The sequence below is a fragment of the Calidris pugnax genome, unplaced genomic scaffold, assembly GCF_001431845.1.
Source record: "Calidris pugnax isolate Ruff unplaced genomic scaffold, ASM143184v1 scaffold20, whole genome shotgun sequence".
Lineage (NCBI taxonomy): Eukaryota > Metazoa > Chordata > Aves > Charadriiformes > Scolopacidae > Calidris > Calidris pugnax.
In genome coordinates this window covers 18264028-18280272 of record NW_015094510.1, presented here as the reverse complement: position 1 = coordinate 18280272, position 16245 = coordinate 18264028, and the positions used below count along the sequence as shown (strand labels likewise).

The following is a 16245-nucleotide window of genomic DNA, read 5'->3' as shown; positions in this document are numbered from 1 at the left end:
AAGTTAAGTTGGAAGGGACCTCCAGAGCTCTCTAGACAAACCTGCTGCTCAGAGCAGGTTCAGTTTGGGGCCTTGTCTAGTCAAATATTGAATATCTCCAAGGAGTGAGACCCCACAAACTCTTTGGAGAAACTATGCCAGCAACTGATCATTTCTTGCCGAAAATTTTTTTCCCATTTTATAAATGGACAATAGTAAGTTCAGGGGAGCAAAGTGAAAATCGCTTTCTGTCTTGCAAAATGTCTGCATTGATTTATTTTTTTTAAGCAAAAGCTAGTCTCCTGTTATACCTGCTTCTCATTTCTCATTCTTATCTAGACATAGTGGAGCTGGAATATTTTTCCTGTGTGGTGGTGCACTAATCCTGATCACAGGCATTGCCTTGTCCCCGCAGGTGACAGTGATAATGGAGGCAGTGAAGGGGCTGTGCACTGCAGAGGCAACGCAGAAGAATGTTCAGCTGATGCTGGTGGCAAAGGGAAACTCTGCAACACCAGTCTACTTCTCAGTTGTCCCTCTGATTGTGGGAGAAATTCCAATTACTATTACTGCCTTTGACAGCATTTCTGGGCACACTGATAGCATTAGGAAGAACCTCAAGGTTGTGGTAGGTATAACTAGTTGAGGGCAGACACTTCACAAGTATGTGCTTCTCCTCAAATAGAATAACCGCTGAGTGTGGAGCTCTTCTAGAGGGAGTGAAATCCTAGAAACATAAGGCTGGAAGCAATCTCAAGAAACCTGTTTCTCAGCAAGGATTGAGCTACAGCATGGGGAAGAAATTTAACCCTGTGGTAGGCTTGTGTGTAGTGCATACGGAAAAAAATGTTCTTTATGGCAAAAAAGCATCCTTCTACCCATGACATAACAACAACTTTCTTCATGCAGTCAGTGCCCATCTCATAATCTTTAACTTCCACCTGCTTCATCGTCATTTATAAAAATTCTTTTTTCCTTATGAAGCCAAGATTGAAGATGGCCATCTAGTAATATTTTGAGAAGGAAATACTCTCTGCTAGTCATGAAGTTAAATCCTATTTTATTCCTTCTAGTTAATGGATCTTCAATCTTAAATTGTAAAGGTAAAACACAGGCAAACAAAAGATATTGTAATGATTATTTAATACCTTAGTTCTCTTTCAAAATGATGAAAAGGGCAAGTCTTTTAGAAAAGATAACTTTTCAACAGTCAACACTGACCAGCAGAGATTAATTACAGTATTTAAGTAGCTCACTGAGGGCCATTTTCAACCCACACAAAAAGTGCAAAATCTGAATCCTTGCACCATTACTGTCAGAGGATAGCCATGTAGGTACAGATAAGATGTTGTTGTTACAGGTCATAACTTTTCTAGAGATAGACACAGTCTCAGAGTTCAATGCTATACCAAAACACTAAAAGTGTCTGTAAAAAGAGCTTTATTAAAATAGAAATTGTAGGAAGTAGGATGTGTGGAAATAAAAAGGAAAAGAGTTTAAATTTTACCAACAAAATGAAGTCAGAACTTGGGGGATTTCATATATGAAAGGTTTATAAAAGTGAGACCACCTGTGAACTTGACTTGCATAGCTCACAAGGCTGTGAATAAATTTGAGGTTTAATTTTTCTGTGTTGTTTTGGTGAAAGGAATTTCATCCAGGGAAATATGTCAATAATATTAGCATTTCAATTGTGAGACCGAAATTCTGATTTGAAGCTTTGGTTTTACCCGGAGAGAAATCTCACTCCAAAATAATTTATTTCCGCCCTCCGCTGGTCTAGTTCAAGGGCGGAGACGGTGACTTTCATGCAGCTTAATTTCAGGTGCGGGTGCTTGCAAAAGTTTTGACTTTTCTTTCCTCAATTGTACAGGCTGAAGGTATTTTACAGAGAGAAGAAAAGACCATTTGCATCAACAGTGACTGTAAGTTGCACAAAAGAATTAGATACAGATGAGGTTTGGGGTAGAGACAGGGGCTGTAAATATCTGATGGGTGCAGTGACGTACTTCTTAATGTACAAATGTTGCTTTGGTTGATCAAAACTTGTCATAAATCTCTTCATGCAATACATATCAAAAGACTCAGGAAAGAAAAATAATTTCATTCTAAATGTTTAGAATTGATTTGTATTACTTCTTTATTTCAAGGTAACATTCTTTAAATATTAAGTAGACATCTATTTCATTTACCAATGGGCCTTAAAAGGTATTAAAAACAAGCCTCATTTCAATCCAAAAAATATTGCTAATGGCTGAAAATTAAATCAATTTAAGAAAGATAAATGCATTTCTTTTCATAAATTTCCACTTACAGTTTCTAAGATCACATTTCTGTCGTAATTGCCACCAACTGTGAGATGCTTGATGAAAAGCACATTCTAAAATTGCACTGTATGTTTTTATGTTTAAAGAGTCAGCATCTAGATCTCTATTTACTATTTATTTACAGTAAAGTCCCATACAGTGGAACTGAACAGACCATCCAATATGGTACCGGGTTCTGATAGTCACGTGTTTGTTAGCTTGAAAGGTAAATTTAATTTTTTTGTCAATAATTTCTCTATAGGTGACAAGAGACATGCCCCTTTGTGCTGTTCATTCCTGAACATCGAGTCTCCATTCCTTTCTAGTTTTTCTGCCATGACTTAAATGATCTGTGCTGTGTGCCCAGGCCATAAAACAAAGAGAGCCCCAAGGCTGATCTAGTACTTTTCCTCTTTCTAATTACTCCTTCTCACTTGTATTGGATATAATAGTTTTATGCATCCCATCCTGCCCCACTGTGCCCCAGGTAACTTTATGGGAAGGCCAGGAGAGAAGGGAAGGGTTCACCTTCTCTAATAACCCCACACTGCATATAGGTCAGTAGAAATCTGCTTCAGTCTTCAGAAATAAGGATGCCAGACTCTGATGTATGAGTTCTGGAATGTTCTGTTCTTTAAAGAGAAGATTAGTACGATCATATATTTATTTAATCAATTAATCATATGCATATATATACACACTCCTGCATACATATTTAAAAACATCTACTAGCAAGTACTCTTATTAATGATAAAAATGGGGTTTTTCCCAGAAAATCTTAAATGATACAATCTTGACACAAAGACTATTGGCTGCCATTTCAAATCCCTATTCTAAAGTATGGGGATGTTTCAATTCTACTAATGAGAAAATTGCAGAGAGTTAAAAAAAAAAAAAAAAAACTCTGCACAAAATGCTTGTCATGGTTAAGGCACAATCTTTTTGCCCCCTGTGGGAGGATCAGATCTGGTTTGGCAAGACTTTTCAAGCCTGAACCTGAAGCACCAGTCTTTCCCCCTTCCCTTGCTTCCCTGCCTCCAGTAGCCTCAGGACTCTTTCTCCTCCATGCTCCTTCACAGTCTCAGCCACCCTTGTCAGCTTTCCCAGGGCCTGGCACCTCATCCTTGTTCTTCCCCAGCTCTGCAAAGTCTTAAGTAGCTGAAAACAGCGTTTAATAATGAGAAGCGTCAGGCCATGCTGGAGTGTCAACCTATAGTTAGTATCACCTTTCTTCATGTTACACCAGCCAGCTTTAAATACAGTGTGTATTATGGCTTGTGTTTTTTTTACAACAGGGAATATTATGGATGAGCCTGTTGAAAACTGTCTTAGTCTCACTGGAGTTGAGAAACTTATTAGGGTGCCCACAGGCTGTGCAGAGCAAACAATGGTGAGAATGGCCCCTACAGTCTACGCTATTGAGTACTTGGAAGCCAGTGAGCAATGGATAAACTTTGATCCTCAAAAGAAGGAGGAAGCCATTAGCATGATTGAAAAAGGTAGGCAAAGCAAAAAAAACCCCCAAACCAACCAACCAAAAAAACCCCTGAGACCAACCAGGGTCATTGTTATTCCTTTGCATTGCACACTAACCATTGCTGCTTGCCAAAGGAGCAAGGGTTTTCTTCAACACAGCACGCAGAAATGCCTCTGACAATCTGCAGACAGACAGGAGAAACAGAACTGGTGAGGAAGATTTAGGTGACTAATTGCCTACATCTAACATCGCACAGAACTGACATTCAGAGTCCACCCTCTCTCTTGCCTAATTTAGAAGCAGAAAGTAAAATCTGAGATGATCAATTTCAATTCTTCTCTGAGTAAATGGACAGGAAAGACCAGTTTATAATTTCCCACTAACAGAGATGTGCAAAATAGATCCAGATGAATCATGTCCTAAAAATACTGATTTCTCCCCATGCATCATAGAGAGTGAGTGCTTAGGATAACCAGCTGGGTTATAGACATCTCTGCTGCAGATGTCTGTAGTTGGCAAGAGGAGTATCACTAAGGAAACTCCCAATGGTAATCATGCTCTTGACACTTTCTCTTCCACACTCCTGTATTCATTACATGAGCTCGAATGAGCCTTGGACCAACAGCCTTGGACCAACTGAGGGAGGGAGTTTCCTTAAGGAGAGGACAGCGGCAAGGGTGCTTCTTGAAGAGCCCATTCCAAAACGTGATCCAAAGCTGGCGTTAAAAGCACAGCAAAGCCAGGACCACTGCACATGGAAGTGGAGATGTTCCAGCTCACAAGTACTAATGCAGACCCCAAGAGTATCAGTTACCAGTCTCAGTTATCAGTCTCAGTTATCAGTATTGTAGCAGGTACAGCTGATCTTTCTAACTGTACTGGTGTGCATACTGCATAAAGCAATACAGTGCTTTATGATCTTCAGACAAAGTGACGCATGTTTCATCATTAAAAAATAAGGGTATAAATAGAGATTAAAAACATGCTAACAGTCTTTGCCTATTTGTTTAAGATTGCCTTAGATCATCCAAGATTTATCTAGGATTGCCTAAAGTGGCATGAGATCCTGCTGATGAGTATTTGGTATTAACAACAGCATTAGTCCCTATATTAAGCTTTTATTGATTCTTATTGAAGTTCACTGGGGTAGAAAATTAGTTTTGTGGTTATGATACAGACTTTATCAAGGTAATAGCAGTCAAGATCAGAGGCCACAACTCATGATTTCTAAGCCTATGTCTGACCCAAGAGATGATGTGTTTATATTTCTTGATTCCATGCACTATAAAGTCAACAGCTTGAAAAGTTGTCAGTAACGGGAAATAAGTTTCCCAAGATTTACTACACATAAAATGTTTTGTAGCTATAGATACCTGCAGTTTTAAAGTTATTCTCATAGCTCAACTAAGTCAAACAAGACAGAGCATCTTCTAAGTCTAGCACTTTTTCTGTGTCAAAGGCCTGCTGACCCAGTCATTTCCTCTTTAATGTACCAATTAACACCTCCACGAACTCTTCCACTAAAAAATATTGAATGTGTCCATGTTAATATAAGAAATGTATGAAAATGTCCAAGAAATATGTGTACTCTCTGAACAGTTATATGCTGTCCTGTTCATGCAGGTTATACTAGAGTGCTTGAGTTCCAAAAGGAGGATGGCTCCTATGGAGCATTTAAAAAAACACCCAGTAGTGTATGGTAAGTGTATTTTTCAGGATTTGGTGGTTTTTTTAGTTGGTTTGTTGGGCTTTTTCCCCAAATACCTCTATTATCATTTGATGTATCAGATGTTTTTCAGGGGCGATGAGGAGGGGGATGGATTTTCAAAATCTGGTGAGCATGGTGTTGCCTTTATACTTGTGTCACAGATAGTCAGCCACGTAAGTCTCTGAGCAGGTGTAGTCCTTGGTGAGGGAGATTTATACTGAGCCACTGATGATTTCACATTTGCCACAGAGCAGAAATGTTCGCTCTGACATCAAATGATAACTCACTAGGTTCCAGTGAGTGCACTGTATTGAATTAAATCTATGTACAAAATGAGTATGTTTCTCTTCCTGTCAATATGCTCTTCTATAAATATACATCAGCACAAGTTGGAAACATTTTCTTTTGTGCAGGTTAACTGCATTCATTGTTAAAGTGCTCACAAGGTGCAGAGAATACATTAGTATCCAAGACAGTCACATACGCAACTCCATTTCCTACTTGGTTAATCAACAGAAGGCAGACAATTCATTCCACGACCATCACCCAGTATTGGACAGGACTATGCAGGTAAGTCATCTATATTTAGAGGAATCTGTTGAATATTTAGGGCTGCTAGGGGTTGAAAGGTATATTGTAAGCTGTTGAGTAACAAAAAATGTATCTAAAGAAAATAAATCTGCAATGGAAGTACAAAATTTGTAAGGTAAAATGAATTTGTTAAAAGGTCTGTTATGTCAGAGATGCATAGCTAGCACTTCACCACCTTTATCTTTTGTTCCAGTCTTAGATAATCTTGCAGTTGACCTATGCCTCTAGAGCACTTTGAAAATTAATTCTGAGATCTTCATGCTTGGTAAAAATTTATGTCTTTTATTGCCAAAAACAATGGAGCCATAGAATCACAATTTAGTTTTGAAGGGAACTCCACTGGTCGTCTAGACCAACCCCTACTAAGAACAGGTCTAGTTAAATCAGAGTACACAGGGCCAGCTGAGTCTTGAGTACCTACAGTCTCTCTGGGTAACCTGTTTCAGTATTTAACCACTCCCATACTGGAAAAAAAGTAAATAATTTTATGCCTAATCAGAATTTCCAATTAGATGTGTTAATCTACACATCCCCTGTAAGTGTCCAGAAACACGACATTGTTACGCTCTCCATTCATCTAGGATATGAAAATAATGCGCATCTTCCAAAATTCATTGAAAATGCAGATATCTTTGTAGTTATTTTATACCAAAAAAGTATTAATTTTATTAATGACCTATGCTTTAATGATTTAATTATTTATTAATGATCTCATTAGTGAGGCTTTTGCCCTCCAAGTCAGTTCCACAGTTGATGTAGCACTGTTTGGAGAAAAAAAACCACCAAATCCAAACAGCTCAAGAACTGGCCAGAAGTTTTTAGACTTGTGTTCATGCTGAGATACTTATCTTCTATTTACATTTGCTTCAGGAGCTGTGCATGATAATTTTGTACAAAGACTTAAGTCTTTCCAAGCAAATAACCTGCCCTTCTCCTAAGGATAAACATCTGGGGCCAAGGGAAAGAGAAGGCTGTTGCCAGAGGTTGTTGACGGTTGTAGTCAAAGGCAAAAGTATCACAAAGAAGAACAGGAATGAAAATGCAGAACTTCAGAAAAAAAAAAATCTAAAGAGGGCACTGTGTTTATTTTATCAAGAAGAGGAATAAGAAATGGTCTAATAATGGTGTATAAATACCTTGATAGGAGAAAAGTTCTGGGTGTTAGAGGGCTCTTTAATTTATAGGGAGTAGCAGAGAAAAAGAAAAAGAAAAACCCACTAGTGCTTGGAAATTGAAGCCATGAATATTCCAATGAGAAATTGTAGATTTTTAACTATAAGTTAAATAATTAAATATTTGATTACCAGCTGAAGTTCCTAATCTCTTAACATTGTTTAATGCAAACTGGCAGCCATTGTATAAAATATACTTTAGGTGAACAGAAGTTATTGAGCAAAATTTAAGGGTAAAACTACGTGGTCTGTGGTCAGATGGTTTGACAAGAAGATGCTTGACTTCATGAAAAGTGATTTTCTAAATTTAATCATAAGCATGTAAATGTACATTTAACTTTTCATTTTTCTTCTTTCAGGGTGGCATTGGGTCAGCAGAAGAGGATTTGGCTTTGACAGCCTTTGTGACTATAGCATTGCAACAGAGTCTACAGGCCTACGAGTCACCTGATGTGGTAGGAAGCCTGACCATTTATCTTTAAGTATGAAGGCTATTGCACTATATGGCATGTCCACCCTACTATCTTAAAGTACTGCAAATCAGGAGGTTAAAGTCTACTTATATCCGTGGTGGGTAGAAAAGACGCCATGGCCTAATGTACAACAAGGTGTTTCAAGCTATGCAGTCCATCATCAATGGTTATAATCACTAAGCAAACATTATTCAAATTGTCTCAAAAATGACTACCATGAAATATTCTAATTTCCTAGTACTCTCATCAGAAGTAACAGTTAGTAAGCCTGAATGACCTTTTCAAATGGGTCCGTTCTGTTTTCACAGGTACAAGTGATTAGAAAAGCAGTGGCTTACATGAAAAATCAACTTTCAGGAAATACTAACTGCTATTCTACGGCCATCACTGCTTATGCTCTGACACTTGTGCAGTCTGATGGTGAAGAAGCCCAGTTTGTGAAAGAAAAATTAAGGGGCTGTTCTGTTTTTGACGCAGGTACTAGTAACCATTCTTAACAATTCAGCTAGAAAGCACTTTTCCTAATTAAAGCACTCTGAGCATTCTTATAGGAACAAAACAAATTCAAGTAAATGAAGAACATTTAATTTTATAGAAATGTGTATATATGTGTAATATACTTAATTATTATACTTAATATACTTAATATATTAAAATAAGCTTTATTTAAATTACATAATTAGATATTTCAGTGTTGAAATTGTAATATGTGATTTGTATAATTAATATCACTATAAAGTAACAACTTAACATTGTGAAGTTTCAATCATGATCATATCTAATACTGGGATTGGAACAAAACCATGGTAAATCTTTATTTTCCTTTTCTTCTTCCCTTGCTGCCTACCAAAGTTTCCACATCCCTAAAGTGCATTTAAAAAAACCCAAAACGTCAAGCCAGCTGAGAAAGAAGAAACTTTTGATGAGTAAATAGGAATAAACAGTTACATATGGCAGTAGTCCAGGCTGGATTTGTGATTAAGAGGGAAGATGTCTGTTCCAACCCACCTGCTTTCAAAGCCCCACACCAGTTGTGAGTGCTTTGTTCCACCTCCAAGTGAATGTCACCTCTTCCCCACACAGCGTGTGCCTGTGATTAATGCTGAGTTAACTGGTTGTGTTGCTGTACTGCAACACTATTAATTTCTCCCAATTCATTCAGTCAATACATTATGGTTTAATAGCCACAGTTTAAGTGTAAGGGATATGCTTCTCCTTCATCAAGACTGGACTTACGGGCATAATTAATACTATTAGCTCTCAGGAACCACCAGACACAAGGCTACCACTCCATCAGATGGACATCACTGTTCAATGTGATCATTAGACTGTGATGGTTGGATAAGTACAAAATTGAAAATTGTGGTTTTCCTTTTCCATAATCTCTGCTTCCCAACTGATTTGTTGCTCTCATGACGGCATCTGTGTTTTGTGGCTCCTCAGTGCTATGACATGAAATACCACCTGTATAGGACAATAGTCATTTTTGGCAAATGCCTTTACCAAGGGGAATCTTGACTGAGTTATTCTTGCAGCAAAGCAGCAGCGCTACTGGGGAAATGGCAACGATGCAGTCTCAGTGGAAACCACTGCCTATGCATTGCTTCAAACGTTGCTCCTGAAAGACATGGAGTACGCAAGGCCTATTGCTACGTGGCTGACGGAAAGAAGGAACTACGGTGGAGGGTACTGCTCTACACAGGTGCCTGACCATCAGTCTGGGTGGAGTTTCAGGGGAAGGGAAGAAAACACAAACCCCATAAGGACTTTTTCATTTAGTTTTGAAAACGTTCTAACAGCTAATCTTTAGTATATGAAGCACTAAAAATTTTGGCTCATTAATAAAAAATGGGCCAAAATAAAATGGTTATAAGCCAGCAAAGATTCTTTGTCTTTATGCAGACATGGTAATCGAGGGTCAGAACTTCAGTGGTTTTAGAATTTTACTGCTAAGAGAAGCTGGGAAATCAAACAAGTAGTCTGTGCAGGTAGGAATAGAGAGATACAGGAGAACTTCAAAGCAGCAAAAACCATTAAAACTGAAGAATAGGTCCAGCTGACTGACCATGTCATCTTACATATTGTTGAAATAACCTGGCATAGTCACTAGGTTTTCTGCATTTCTTTCTCACCTAGGACACAGTGGTGGCCCTAGAAGCAATGTCAGCGTACAGCATACAGACACAGAAGACAGAAACACAGGGTGCTGCCAACCTGACAGTACATCTGGGAACACCTGGAAGACAAAAAGTCTCCAGTATTACTCTGACTGGCTTTGATGAAGCGATTCAGAAGCAGCTAGAGGTACATAACCATCCATTGTTTCAAGCTTCTTTCCCTCAAACAGGAGAAACGTTAGATCATCTGGCCTAGGTTTTCTTGTGTTAAACAATCATGATGTAGCTGGTTTATAATATTTTTTAATAATTTAATCTGTAAAATAGCATAATCTTTTTAAAGAAAAAAATTGAACAGATGCTTAGCAGCCCACTTTAGAGGCCCCTTCCTGCCTCTTCAAGGATTTTGGTGACATGAATCTCCCCCAGTAGCAAAGAAGAGCCAGAAGCCCAAGCCGTACTAGGGAATGAGGAAGAAGGGGAATATTGTGATATTTAGTGTGTTGGGACTGTGAAAATGTCAAATTCAGGCTACAGAGGAGAGAATGAATTTGGGAAAATATGTCTCCTGGGCACCAGAATGACAGAGTAAGATGCACCAGCCCAGCACATTATAACTCTGATGAGACTTGAGGTCTCATAACTTCTTCCATAGTTAAGCTTTTCCCTACCCCAGTACTAAGGAGAAAAGGCATAGACCATCAAGATCACAGGAAAACAATAGATCAAATGATGAGCATAGATTAATTTTCTTTTTTTTTTCTTTTTCTTTCTTTTTTTTTTTTTTTGCCTTGGTTTGCAGTTTGAACTTGGGAGAAAACTTGAAGTGTCTGTACAAGGAAGAGGAAATGGGACAATGAGTGTAAGCTGTAAATCAGAAATTAAGAGTCCATCTGGACTTCTTTTAATTCTTTTTTGAAAACAGTGAGAGATTACCTGCCATGGCTTCATCCTTTGTGTTTCTACCCCCAAATTTCTAAAATTAGGGGGCTACAGACTGCCCTGATGGGCAGTCAATTTTTCCTGTTTTTAATTTTGTTAACTCCATGAAATGTCAAAGCTGACGGAGGCAGCTGGAGTTTGAAAGACTCCTTTGTGGCTGAGAATGGAGAGTTATCTCAAAGGTCTCACACCACTTGTCAGTTTTACATAGGACGTCTCCTGCTTATCCCCACGACAGTCCTCTGAGAGTGGTCCATGCCTCTGGGAGATCAGTGTTTCTCTCCACACTCCCATGTCCAGCATTTGCTGAAGTCCTGAACAAGTAAATCCCTTGTCATTTAAATGATTTTTTTTTTTTTTTTTTTTTGTGGTTTGCTGCCTGTGTATTCATCTTAGATATTAAAAGTGTACTGGTCTTCTGAACTGAAGAACAACACATGTAATGATTTGATTTTGACGGTGGAAATGGAAGGGAACATTAAGCAGTCTGGTGAGTGAAAAGGGAAGTGGTTGGGGTCTCAAAGGTGACACATTTGGCCAGCTGCTAATGATACTTAATGGCTTTCCAGCCTCGGAAAGTGGGAATAACTGAATGAAAGAAGGAAAGAGTAGAGGCCTCTGAACTCTGCCTAGGTACTATTAGTGACCCTTCTTTGTTATTGGGAGGAGAGCAAGGTAAACTCCCTTCACAGTGCTCCTGGCTGCTACGAGGGGAAATCCCAGCTCAGTTCCCTGGCTTATAAGGGACCTACCACATCGCTTTAAAAATTCTTTGGGGCAGATATGTCATAGGTTTTTCATATGAACAAGACTGTGTTTTCCATCCCGTGAATTGTGTATTCACCATCCTATCTACCCATGTCTGTATTTGTTTTTCTGTTTGAATAGCTAACTTTTGGAGACTGGGATTGTCCCCTACATATTTATGCATAGCTTAAACCCACTTTTAACTAGATCTGTTGGTTATTCCTACTGGAATAATCCCTAAAATTTTAACTCTGAATGAATTAGAACTACTGAGATGGCATGCAGCAGACTTTTTTATAAAACCCATAGAGATGGCATGACTGCCCTCTGGTATTTTTCATTATACAAAATGCAGCCAAAGTACCAGGTACTCAGTCAAATTTGTGCATGGCTGATTGTGTCTGTCACTTCCAGAAGCATACTCTGACGACAATTATGATTATGAGGATGTGCTTGCTGCAGAAGACACTGACTATGAGCCACTGTCTGAAATAGAGTGGTTTGATATCCACAGCAGAAGGAAAAGGGATGTGATTTCTGCCAGTAAAAGAGAATCACTGCAGTACAAAATCTGCGTCAGGTAGGCCTGCAAAATCAGCTCTTCATTACAAAATGCATTCATTTTTGTTTGCAATTCTTCTTGATCACACTCTTCATACCCACAAGGTCGTCATCCAGCCTGGTGATCTTCTGTGAGTATCCATAGGTGGTGAGCCTGCATCCTCTCTCTCATGGCAGGAGGAAATGTTTCCACACAATGTATTTGGTTTAGAGAGTTTACATAGACCTCAAATGTCCATTGCATATTCTGCCCCATCAAATTCTGGGGAGACCCTAAAGCACTTGGCTGGCTAATCATTTGAAAGAAGTCTTTTATTAGATAAAGTAGATACAATTGGAGTACAGTAATAACACATTTACAAAGTTTCCTTGCTTTCTGGAGAGATGCTGTTACTTCCTTTGTGGTGACACTGGCCTCATAAAAAATAAAAGATGTCTATTGCTATTTGGGAGAGGAGAGGAGGCAGAAGGGATATCCTGTTGTGGCAACCAAGAAGTAGGCAAGGGAAGAGCTACTGAGAAAGAACTTATCCCATGCAGAATAACACTGAAACATCTGCTTTTGTTCCCCTTCGCAGTCTGTCAAGGGTTGCAGAAGCACAAAGTGGTGGCTGTCCTGAGTTCCCCTTCTAGAGATGTGCAAGGTGGCAGAAACAGGTTTTGGTCCCCAGCAGAATTTAGCTTTTCCACTGACTTTTGACAAAGCTTCAGGGAAAATGGCTTTTTCCCCCCTCTCCTCCTAGACAGTGGTATGAACAATGGCAGGGGTGGACTGGAGTTACCCTAATTCGCAAGCTTCACTCTCCCTAGTTAAACATGTATTCGGTGAACTGTGTGCAGGCTGAAACACCATGCCATGTAACATTTATCAACTATCAGATCCACTATCCTGCAGGACACTGCTGAGTGTTAAAATGAGGATTAAACAATAATATGAAGCTCCCTTTGTTGTAGTTAAGACACGGGAGAAAAAAATGAAGGCACTCAACTTCTTCCCTGCACCATGGTACATGCCTTATGGGGAAAGGAGAGTGCCAAATTAAAGTTTCTGAAGTATCACTAAGGATGTGTAGAATATCTTATGGCAAGGCACCCTCTGTGAATGCAGAACTTCATTTTCCAAGTGACACAACTACCCGATTTCTGAGGAGGTGAAAGCAGAAAAGATTGGAAGTCCAATCTGTATAACTAATGGATAGTTAGAATAATGAGGATTTTTGCCTTGGACAGCAAAGGTGATGTAAATTTGACTCTATCCATGAAGAATTTGGATAAACTATTTTCCTCTCCAGGCAATAGAGAATAGACATCTTGTCAGTGCTGTTTACCTTCCTTGTCTTCAATATTGCTTTTATGGCATGGTAAACTGTCCTTTGAAGGTGATTTTTTCTGTCTATCAGCCATAAAGAAAGCCTAGATGACAAGGTCAGGCAAGACACCTGGGTTTTGGATGAACATTTGAGTAGTTTAGATGACTATTTTTTCTTCATGACTCTTAATGAGGTAGGCAGCTAATTTTCAAATTAAAATCCACTTAGGAAAGTTAAACAGAGTGGAATGTATTGTTTCACCATTAGCAAGCCTGAAGAGCCAAACTTCAAAGCAAGCTGGTTGTTCAGTGCAGATGTTCACTGCTGACAGTCTCCCTTATAAAGGTCCACAGGTCCCAATTCACCAAAGATGTCCCTGGTTGATCTCTCTCTGCTGAGTGGCTTGGAGCCTGACACAAAGGATCTTGAGCAGGTTAAAACACATTTTTCTGTGCAATCTTTTATAGACCTTTCTATAAGAAATTTTTCTTTTGAAATCTTTCTAAAGCCCACAACATAAAAAAGGGAAAACAGATTTTGGGATAGATATGTTTTCATTATTCTTGCTTCGATAAAATATTCACTAAAAATGTGCAAGAAATTAAAAGCTAGTGGTGAACAAAGTTCAGTCTTAATCCCTTGTAATAGAAATTCAGGCAAGGCTCAGCAGGACACTTAAATACATGCCTGTCCTTAACATATATTGCTGTCCCCACTGGCTCTGTTGTTCCTCGACATGCCAGGATAGCATGGCCTGTGCTTGCAGGGGGGAAGGCAAGCAAATCTTTCAGAAGCTGTTGCCGTCAGGGCACAGTGACAGGGAGATGGGGCACAGTGATCTGCAAAGGTGGCTACTGGGTTTTGGGTTCTAGAGCCTACTCGGTTGGGGGCTGTTTGTCCAAGGTTCATGCTCTCAGGGACTGTGTCCTTTAGGGAGGAGGAAAGAGGGCAGAATAAAGCGTGGAGGGTGCTTAGCAAAGGATTTCCTGTTATGCTAGGGTTTTGCTCTGATTTGTTTGTTTGTTTGTTTGTTTTCCTGCAGTTGGTGGTGTCTTCAGACCAGTACATTCAGCACTACGAGTACAAAGAAGGAAAGGTTTTGCTCTACTTTGGTGAGGTAAGCAAACCCTATGATTTTCCAACCTCTGCCATTTCAGATAGCATATATAGGCTTCTATTTAAACCTAATCATTGTTGGTTTTTGTCAACAAAATTTGTCAACAATTATATTATTGAACAGCTCAGTTGAAAGAGGGTGAAGGAGGAGAAGAAGGGAAACATGCACCTTCATCCTCTACCTTTCTATGTTCCAGGAGATGTAGTCCATGTTTGAGACTTGAGCTTTGCCCCTCCAAAATAAGAGAAATCCTCTTTAGTCAATATAGATGCTTTTCATTTGAGACTAATAAAGTGTTAACTGGTGGTCATGTAAATTCCACATGGACACCTTGCATGTAAAGTAAAGTGTTTCTGGATCAAGATCCACATAGTGACAAAAAATATAAACATCAGAACCCCCTAATTTCTGTGTACGTAACCCCATATTTTGGATAATGACTCCACCCTACACCCACTTCAGTGGCTTCACCTCTGCAGCCAAAGCAGGGGGGTCCCACACAGAGGGCAATGATTTTTTAAAATGTAAGACAATAGATAAATGAAAAAATGTAAGTTTTATTGCTGCTATGACTGTTCCAGATATTTAACATAGGTCAAAAGCTGTTCCTGACCTTAGCATTTTACTAAGGAAGGTGTTTATACTGGCAGCCACTGGTACAGGATAAGTTGTGAACACGTATTACACCCGTTACTCCTGTGCAGGGTGGCTTTAGGCAAAAGCTGGAAAGTAAATCCCAAAGTAGTGATGATTTGAATCTGGGTCAGACAGTTTCAGGCAGAGAAGGCCTGCACACATCTCACAAAACTACCTTTACCAGACTTAGCTCACCCACTAAATCTCCCAATGAAATCATGGAAGGAAATACCTTCTTCAAGTTGAGGCTACAGCTATTGGGATTAACTCACCTATGCCATCAGAAATAAACATGCAACAGCTGCTACAGGCACAAATGAATAAGGAACTGACTGGGAAAGAACTAGTTTGCTCGTCATAACTATTGTTCCTTTTTCCTCCAGCTCCCAAGTGGACCAGACCCAGATTGTATATCATTCGGGGCAAAGCAAATCAACCCCATGGGCTTGGTTCAGCCAGCAAATGCCATCCTTTATGACTTTTACAACCCTGGTAAGGGCACAGAAAAATGATATGATACTGTCTGAAAGAGAGACCCTGAAGAACAAACTTCAGTCTAGAGAAAGGTGGTTTTGATGTAGTGTGTGAAACCACTTGATTTCGTCAAGTGTTAAAATAACCTGACTCGAATACTGTCTTCTGCTACCATGGCTTAGGATCATCTAAATAGAGATCCTCTCAGGAAGGGCCCATTATCACAAATGGACTGAAAAGACAAACTTTTACACTCATGGATTTTTAAATCAGGTTTCCTGAGTTCCTCTTTCTCATGGTGCTTTTAAGAACGTTCCACTCACATTATCTTTTTGGTCAGGCTGTTTCTCTATGCATCTAAGATAGCAACCTTAGAGGTTTGGCATATGTGTTCTGCTTGCTGGGGGAACCAGTCTCATCCCCCACTCAAAGGTTAAATGCAAACCACCCCCATTTGCCAGAGTTACATAGACATTATTTGAAAATTAGGTCAAATCTCTACATTGTGTGTAACTGAGGGATCCAAGACAGTTTTTTACATTAGGTTTAAATCACTAACTATTGGTGATCCTACCTCCTTCTTCTGAAACAGTGCAATGCTCACTGTAGCTCCATGGTTTAAAGATGCTTTTAAG

The 16245-nt window shown here is 39.3% G+C and overlaps 1 protein-coding gene across 2 annotated transcripts in view; it reads left to right on the top strand.

The window, feature by feature from the left end:
• Nucleotides 1-16245, top strand: part of LOC106902556 (complement C4-like) — a 60411-nt gene that overhangs the window by 38220 nt on the left and 5946 nt on the right. For both annotated transcript variants that reach the window (XM_014966142.1, XM_014966143.1), the window contains exons 22-37: nucleotides 395-607; nucleotides 1853-1904; nucleotides 2431-2511; nucleotides 3581-3784; nucleotides 5386-5461; nucleotides 5884-6040; nucleotides 7593-7688; nucleotides 8015-8183; nucleotides 9242-9408; nucleotides 9843-10010; nucleotides 10626-10685; nucleotides 11162-11255; nucleotides 11927-12092; nucleotides 13729-13816; nucleotides 14426-14500; nucleotides 15520-15628. In XM_014966142.1, coding sequence (XP_014821628.1) covers nucleotides 395-607; nucleotides 1853-1904; nucleotides 2431-2511; nucleotides 3581-3784; nucleotides 5386-5461; nucleotides 5884-6040; nucleotides 7593-7688; nucleotides 8015-8183; nucleotides 9242-9408; nucleotides 9843-10010; nucleotides 10626-10685; nucleotides 11162-11255; nucleotides 11927-12092; nucleotides 13729-13816; nucleotides 14426-14500; nucleotides 15520-15628 — 1975 coding nt within the window. The remainder of the gene's footprint in view (nucleotides 1-394; nucleotides 608-1852; nucleotides 1905-2430; nucleotides 2512-3580; nucleotides 3785-5385; nucleotides 5462-5883; nucleotides 6041-7592; nucleotides 7689-8014; nucleotides 8184-9241; nucleotides 9409-9842; nucleotides 10011-10625; nucleotides 10686-11161; nucleotides 11256-11926; nucleotides 12093-13728; nucleotides 13817-14425; nucleotides 14501-15519; nucleotides 15629-16245) is intronic.